Consider the following 8,560-nt stretch of genomic DNA (forward strand, 5'->3'; position numbering starts at 1 on the left):
GCGACCAGTAGATTTTATGTATATTACGCCTCTTTCGTCTTTTCAAGGCGTTCCCCTTTCGATTCTCACCAAACATTTTTGGAATGCGGCTGCTGTCCTCATGCACCTGCAGCTTCCCATACAATCGACCCATTAGACTCATTGTAAAGTCTAGGATATTTAGGAAGAGACTGATGCCCGGAGACGGGTCCAACACTCTCACGCCATTTCTTCTTCGCCCTTTAAACCCTAATCTCACTCGCGAACAGAATATTCGAATCCGCTCGTAAACCAACATTCTAAATCTGTTGCATACATTTTTATTTTGGTTGTGGGTATTTGACAATGCACGTGTACATAATTTAAAGACCTTGTTATTTTTAATATATTTACATAATTATGAGACTTAGAATATGTGACATCAACGGAAAATTTGCGAAAATGTTATAATTACCCTGTACATCAAAACTGGATATGTCCTTACATTTTTATTTTCTACATTAATTACCATTATTTTCATGGTAATAAACAATTTTCAGTAAACTTTTACACACCATCCGTATTCTAACTCCAGTGTAACAAATGTTTATTAAGGATGAAATTAGAGAAAGGCCAATTTTCTAATTACAAAATATACAGTAGATATATCCGGAGGATGCTGCAGTCCAGTGTTTTTCTTTTGTTGTCACTGATTTGCACTCTCGGCAAATTGACCACACTCGCTTTACTCTGTACTAATATCGATTCCATTGCCTCTTTGACCATAGGGTTTAGTGTAGCCCTTCTAAAAAATTTTTTTTTATTATTATTTTATACCATCACTTTCTCCAGAAGAAGTTCACTGGCGTCGTGTTGGCATTTATACCCTAATTTCACAACACTATCCGGCTCACGCGCCGGGTATTACGTAGAGGTCACAACGAGTGAGTAAACTAAGTTTCCTTGGCTATTCACCACGACTTCCTATTAGGCTTTGTTAAAGTCTATTCGATTGTTGGATAGCCTAATGTCTTTATTTATCCTGTCAAAATGGACCGAGGGTAAATTATCTGGCGTCACACTTACCAAAAGTTACATACAACGATAATCCTGATTATAGATGACGTTTCAGGATATCGTCTGCGTCTCGTGCATAAACATGATCCTAAATAACAACTATTTTGTAACTTTTAGTGTATGTGACCACGTAGATATCTGAAGAGTTAAGAGAAGCTAATCAAACTGAGCTAGCAGTGGACTGAAATACATAATCTGGATTACTGGACATTTCACGAAGGAAATTTTGAACGGCTTCTGAAGCCAGGCCATTCAGAGGCAAGGAGATCTACACGATGTGATAGTATAGAGAGAGCGACCTCTTCCACAGGGTCCTCTTGGACAAGTCTCATAAAGTCGACTTTGAGCACCCACATAACCCTTACATCACGTTAAAGGAACGAGAAGCATCTGAATGATTTCATCCATGAAAATGTGTTACATATGTACATACAAAACTCGTGTTGATTGCTAACTGTCTATCAGTACATGAATTATTTGTGGTCTTAATGAAATGAAAGAAAATACAAAGTTAGCGTGCGTAAAATTTTGAAAAATTACACCAAGAAGTAGACGACGAAAGTTAAAGTATAGGATCTGAACATTCACGGTGAAGATCAGTGCTGACAGGACAACGAGAATGTACCCTTATAGAGAGACATACGGCCACCATGTCCCTCAGAAATTCTGAACTAGTAACGAGACCAAATACAACACAGCACTCATTCTTTCCAAAACTAACATGTCAATATGCACCTCTCAATATGCACCTCCCTTCCAATTGTTGAACAAAATTGAAAACGCTTCTAAAATATGAACCAAACAGTGAAAAAAGTTCGTCTGTGTAAATAATTACTCCGGATCTTGGTCTTGGCAACGGACCATATTCTAACTGTAGTTTTATCTCTTTTGCCATATAGCATTCATGTTATTACCAATTCACGTAAAAATCCAGCTGCTAACCGGAATTACATATACTGCATCATTCCCACCAGGTGCATTGTATCAACAGCATATGTGTTCGGAAATAAAATTCTTCCCTTAGGCATTTCTAACTGAAGAGAAATATCAAACAAATGAGATAAAGACAAAGCTACTCAAGAAGACGGGTTGGGAGATGAAACTGTTGTGAAATTTGTAGCTCTATCACTATTATTAGCGTTGTGTGTGTGTGTGTGAGAGAGAGAGAGAGAGAGAGAGAGAGAGAGAGAGAGACGACTTAAAATCCCGCATGGCAAGTTACTATCGTCGAAAGTTGTTGGGGAGTCGAGTTGTTTGCTAAATTTCAGGCCATCACGGTTCCGTTTCCCCCTGTCTCTTTTCGCCGTGAGTAAATCTAGCAATGGCCGATGACGTTGGCAGTTGGCAGTCTTTGTCGCTGTTAAACCAGTCATGGAGGCCTTCATAAACGTGCACCTTCGGGTCAGTGTGCAGCCGTTCGCAAAGGTCACACCAGGGCCTCGACGATGCCGCCCATCCCGAGATGACTTCATGTGATATCTTCCACCTGATGGAGACGATGCAGAAGGTGCTGAGAAGGACTGACGTGTGGAAACGCTTTTGAATATCTTGTTCCTCAACGTTTATATTCAGCATAATGCTATCATTTGATATTGGCAGACGTTTTAGTGGATTAATTTAACTAAAATCAGTAATTATTATACTTGTTACATGTGTGAATCTACGACGCTTGTCATAGTACAGATTATACTCGGTGTATTTAATTCCTTTTCTCTTTTGTTTTTATTTACTGGTTTTACCTCGCACTACCACAGATTGGGTGACCTAGGCATCTGCAGTTGCACCCACCAATAATGTAATAAGTGTATTTATATGAAAGTTGATGTATATATATATATATGTATATATATATATATATATATATATATATATATATATATATATATATATATGTATGTGTGTATATGTGTTACATCAAAACAGAATTATAAATAAAATTCCCATTGATGTAATTGACTAAATTCGATGGTAATATGTATTGTGACCTAATGGAAAAGAGAATTATAAATAAAATTCCCTTTGAGTGTAATTGACTAAATTCGAAAAAATTGCTTGCACGGCATTTGCATGAAGCATGCTAAACGGAAGTCTATTCGTACCGAGGTCTTAAAACGGAATTACCGTGGATGGCAGTGGCTGAACGCCGCCTTCAGCTCTGCCTGTTCTAGATCACATAGCAAAGTGGACTAAGAGGACTGAGATGAGTGGTTTTAGGTTTCCAGTTAGTAAAACGGTAACCATGCACTCTTGCCGTATAAGAGGGTTCCATGCTGATCCAAATCTGTTCAAACATGGGCGGAGAATTCCATGTGTTGGTGAAACAAGCTTTCTTGGGTTGATTTTTGATAGCAAGCTGACCTGGATTTCATATCTGAAATATATCAAGACAAAATGCTTGAAAGTAATGAATACGCTGAAAGTTGTGTCCCACACTTCGTGGGGTGCTGACCAAACTCGGATGTTCAGACTGTACAAAGCGTTGGTCTATTCAAAATTAACCTATGGGTGTGAAGTGCACACCTCAACAAAGTCTAACAGCCTTAAAATGCTTAATTCAATTCATCATAGAGGAGTAAGATTAGTTACAGGAGCACTTAAGTCATCTCCAATTGACAGCATGCTTGTAGACGCTGGAGAGATGTCTCTGGATCTTCACTACCAACGTCTGCTAGTTCGGAGCTGGTACAGATTTCAGAGGCTCCCTAAGTCTTTAACCAGCATTGTATCAGAAATGAAAAGCATTGGCAATTTTATGAAAATCACCCCAGACAACCTGAACCATTTGCTTTTAGAGCAAAATGTATAAATAGACAGTTAAACATGCCAGGGATGGAGACTTTACCAGCTACGTATTCGGTTAGCCCCGGACCCTGTGGAACCTTCCAGAGGTAAAATTCTGTAGATATTTTAAGGAACAAAAGCTCAAATGTCCAATGAGGCAATGGGGTCAATATTTTTAGATCATTCCTCTGAACATGATAATTTCATTGCAGTTTTCACAGATGGCTCAAAGTCAGATGCTGGCGTCGGCTTTGGAGTGGTCTTTCCTCATGTAGAAAGAGCCCGAAGATTATCATCTGTTGCATCTATTTTTACAGCAAAACTGAATGCAATATTAAAGGACTTAAAGGAAATTCTTCCTCTGAATGGACATAGTTTTACTCTATACTGTGATTCAAGAAGTGCCCTTCAGTCTTTAGAATCTTTTAACTCTTCACATCCATTGCTTTTAGAGATATTGGAATAGCTGTTGCTAATAAAAATAAGAGGTAAAGAAGTAAATTTTTGCCAGGTGTCTTCCTGTGTTGGGTGGTTGGGAACAATCAAGCTGATCAACTTGCTAAGTCAGCAGTCACTACTCCAGAACCCAGGAGATGCCTACTACCATAGGGATGTATATCCTCTTGTAGGTCAGAAAATGAAAAACCTTTGGCCGCCCCTTTGGGAAAATATTGCAACAAATATAACAATGAGCAGTATTACGCATCAGCATCTCCTTGGTCATACCCCTATATGCCAAGGAGACAAGAAACGATGTTGAGTAGACTAAGGATTGGACACACAAGACTCACTCTGGTTCTTAATGTCAGGTGAAAATCCTCCGTTCTATGAGGACTGTATTGTGCCCTTGACTGTGGGACATTTGCTGGTCGACTGTCCCAGTCTTGGGAATCTAAGACACAGGTTCCTATCTGGGGGACGGGACAGAGAAGGACATTTTATCCTTGCTACGACTCTTGGAGAGGATTGTAATAGAGAGCAGTTATGTATCTTTGTTAGAGAGGCGGGCCTCCTCAAATTTTAAACCATATACATATGCAGTATTTGTGTATGTATGTATGTATTTATAGTATATGTGAACAGATATGATTACATATATTACAATATATATATATATATATATATATATATATTATACATATATATATATATATATATATATATATATATATATATATATATATAATATATATATATATATATATATATATATATATATATATATATATATATATATATATATATATATAGTCTATATATATACAATATATATATATATTATATATATATATATATATATATATATATATATATATATATATATATATATATATATATATATATATATATATTTTTTTTTTATATTTTATATGAAACTCCTCTTAAATCTATTTGTTTCTTTATTTTTAGTCACCGATTTAAATTTATTACGGGTCAATAACCTAGATGTTGTGACGCCAGTTTTAGTAGCCATAAATCAAGCAATCCGAAAGAACTTAAAGAAAAGTGACGCCCGGAGAGTGTGAATACTCACTTGAAATACTCCATATAAGCTGTTGTGTTTCTATCTAGGTATTTGAGATAGGAGGCGAGTTCCTCTACGCTTTCAAAATCAGCCGCATTGATCAGCGAATGTGGCGGTGCCTGGGCTGAGTAATTCGCTGAGCCCCACACTACTGGCACGACGTTGTACCTGCGGCAGAAGAAATGACAGAAATGTACCACAACAGAGGTGATAACTAGCCACATCTAATATTTCAGTCTTACCCTTCTCATCTTCCTTCCATCCCGTCTTTACTTATTTTTTCTCATCTTCCCATTCCTCCCCAGCTCTTCTCCAACTATTTCCCTCCTTCCTTCTGTGTCTCCTCTTTTCCTTCTCATCATGATCACACTCACACTTCTCAGTCACTCACTGTATGATGCTGAAGAACTTCTCGGTGACGTAATCTCTGCAGAGGGAATTCTCAAAGGAAAGGTAGAATTTATAGTCTCTCTCCAGCATCTCATAACACGATGACTGATGCGATCTCTCGCATTGCAAAGGTCCGCACTTTCCGTACACGTCCACCGGAACGTAATTTTGCAGAGTGCGGGCCAGACTGAAATTGAAATACAATAGACTGAAATTTAAATACAATAAACAACAAAGGCAATCCCATAGACGTCCGGACTGAGTCAAGTATCCTGAACTGAAGATGCCTGCATGCTAGGAATGTTTTTAGCCATACATAATATATATATATATATATATATATATATATATATATATATATATATACATACATATATATATATTATATTTATATATATTATATATATATATATATATATATATATATATATATATATATATATATATATATATATATATATATATATATATATATATATAAAATAAAGATAAAATCCACGAAGGAAACGGAAACACTGGAGTGCTGCAAGGCCTTTCGACGCTAGGTCACTTTACTTTATTTATATATTCATCACGTTCCATATTTTCGTGATTCAGTTATACATACATATATATATATATATATATATATATATATATATATATATATATATATATATATATATATATATATATATATATATATATATATATATATATATATATATATATATATATATATGAAAACAAACACACACACACACACACACACACCTTTCTCTGCCGCTTGAAGATTTGCAATTGGACACGAACCAAGCAACCATCTTGGACTTCCCGGTGGCAACGCGTTCCGAAAGGGCCGGCAGATTCACTGCGCGTCTTCTCACATACCCGGCTCTGTGGGCAGAGGCAGAAGAATGACATAGGAATAGCAAAGCTAACTCAGACCTCCAAATTCCCTCTTCACTAGTGTCCTCAGTGACCAGAGTTCTTCTCACGCTAGTTTGTATTTCATCCATGTGAAACCGTCTTATTGTCGAATTTCTGTATAATTTTTGTAATATCTTTAATCTTAAGAAAATTATATTTTACCAAGACGCATTACAGACAATTTCAAAGCCTCTGAGACAACCCTCCAGAGTCCCTTTCTCAGGGCCACTAGCCAAAAACACTTTTTGACGTCCGCACTCAATCTCGAATGCCTTTATATTTTATGAGAATCTGACTGGGGATCCCGTATCATAACCAATTCAAACATTCTTAAGACATAGCTCATAGTCTGCATTTCTAATTTTCCAGCAATTTTTTTATTATTTTATCCACGAAAATTTAATTCATCCTCTTATTTCTATGGGTATTGCTATTCATTTCACTCCAATATATTTTCTTTCGTAACAGCTTTTTTGTCTACATTAAAAAGACGCTTGTTTGCATCCCATTTTCAGTTTTCTGTTCAGTTTTTGTCGTATTTCGTCAATCTCTTGGCGGAAACGTCCAGCGATAAAATAATCCGCTTAGGAACCGGAGAGGTTCTCCGACTGCTACTCTTTTCTGGAAAGGACAGTGCCAATGCCTCCCAGTGCCTCGGTTGGGTAACAGGATCTTGCCGGAATGCAGGTGATCAGCTGAAGCACGGTGCTCTGATTATGATTAAGCCTATAGGGGCAAACTTGAGAGAGAGAGAGAGAGAGAGAGAGAGAGAGAGAGAGAGAGAGAGAGAGAGAGAGAGAGAGAGAGAGACTCTTTTAGTAATTTGCTTCCAAACTTTACACGCAGTAAACAGCACTAGTGGCACACATGAAAGGGCGTCTTTTTGCGTCTGCTAATCATGAAATTATATCAATTCACTTTTTGGGAAAGGGAAGCTCAAGAGGACTGCGGGGGGAGGAGGTAATGTTGTGAATCCCGAGAAGAAGAGAAAGCCGTTGGTAAAAGGGCAGGAAGAAGAAATGGAGGTGTGTCAGATCTCCCTTCTTTGATTAGACCTACGAGGTTAGGAGAAAAAATGAATGCTAAGAGGCCAATCCCAGACCGAAAAATGTCTTCCTCATAATAAATCAAATTAAGAGCCTCAGCAATACAGTTCTTCCTAAATGAAGTGATGAATTTTCGAAGCATAACTCTACAATACTAAAATTTACACAGATATCCAGACAATCCAAATTTTGGAGTTTTGTGGTTTTACTTACGGACTTGGGAAATCGGAGTCGAGGCGGTAGGTGAAGGTCCAGTTGAAGACTCCATCGTAAGGGGTTAAATTGCCGAAGAGATGCATGGGAGACTCCTCCATCACGAAGATGTAGTGGGTGTGCTGCGACCTGGGAGGTTAGGGGAAGGTTGTGAGGGGTTGGTTAATTGTGAAAGCACCTACAGATGTTACTAGTGATCAGTTAATTATGAGGTTAAATTATCATGGAAGTTACTAATCAGAATGAAAGATGTCAGTGATGGTTATGCTACTATTGTTATCATTACTTTACCAGATACTGAATCAGTAGTGGCACTGGTATAGTATTAATGAATAATCGTAAAATATTAAGCATACGGGGCAAATAATGCTTAACATGTTATCCATTGCAACTCCACCCACTGAAATGACTAAAACGTGACCGTGGAAATAACCGGGACAGTCTCCAAGGATTTGTCTTGTTGAATGAATGGGCTATGAAGCGGCAACTTAACTATCCCAGGGTTCAATTTGTAGTCAGTTTCATTCGTAATTAAACTTGTCACAAATCTACCAACTTAACCTTGAAATTCATTTTTCACTGACCTTTCTGGAGGGAGTTCCTTGTCCTCGGAACGGAAGTGCCAGACCAGGGCATCTAACTGAGAGAATGGGTATCTGGA

At 37.5% G+C, this 8,560-nt stretch overlaps 1 protein-coding gene across 1 annotated transcript in view; it reads right to left on the bottom strand.

Moving 5' to 3' along the window:
* Nucleotides 1-283: 283 nt before the first annotated feature.
* The window catches only part of LOC136834429 (alpha-(1,3)-fucosyltransferase C-like), a 15,363-nt gene continuing 7,086 nt past the window's right edge, over nucleotides 284-8,560 (bottom strand). Inside the window, exons 4-9 of the mRNA XM_067097027.1 lie at nucleotides 8,484-8,560; nucleotides 7,900-8,028; nucleotides 6,485-6,607; nucleotides 5,733-5,918; nucleotides 5,351-5,509; nucleotides 284-2,521 (exon numbers count right to left, since the gene is read on the bottom strand). The exon at nucleotides 8,484-8,560 is cut by the window's right edge and continues 96 nt beyond it. Of these exons, the coding sequence (XP_066953128.1) occupies nucleotides 2,308-2,521; nucleotides 5,351-5,509; nucleotides 5,733-5,918; nucleotides 6,485-6,607; nucleotides 7,900-8,028; nucleotides 8,484-8,560 (888 nt within the window). The 3' untranslated portion in view covers nucleotides 284-2,307. The remainder of the gene's footprint in view (nucleotides 2,522-5,350; nucleotides 5,510-5,732; nucleotides 5,919-6,484; nucleotides 6,608-7,899; nucleotides 8,029-8,483) is intronic.

This window comes from Macrobrachium rosenbergii, chromosome 53 (genome assembly GCF_040412425.1).
Source record: "Macrobrachium rosenbergii isolate ZJJX-2024 chromosome 53, ASM4041242v1, whole genome shotgun sequence".
Classification (NCBI taxonomy): domain Eukaryota; kingdom Metazoa; phylum Arthropoda; class Malacostraca; order Decapoda; family Palaemonidae; genus Macrobrachium; species Macrobrachium rosenbergii.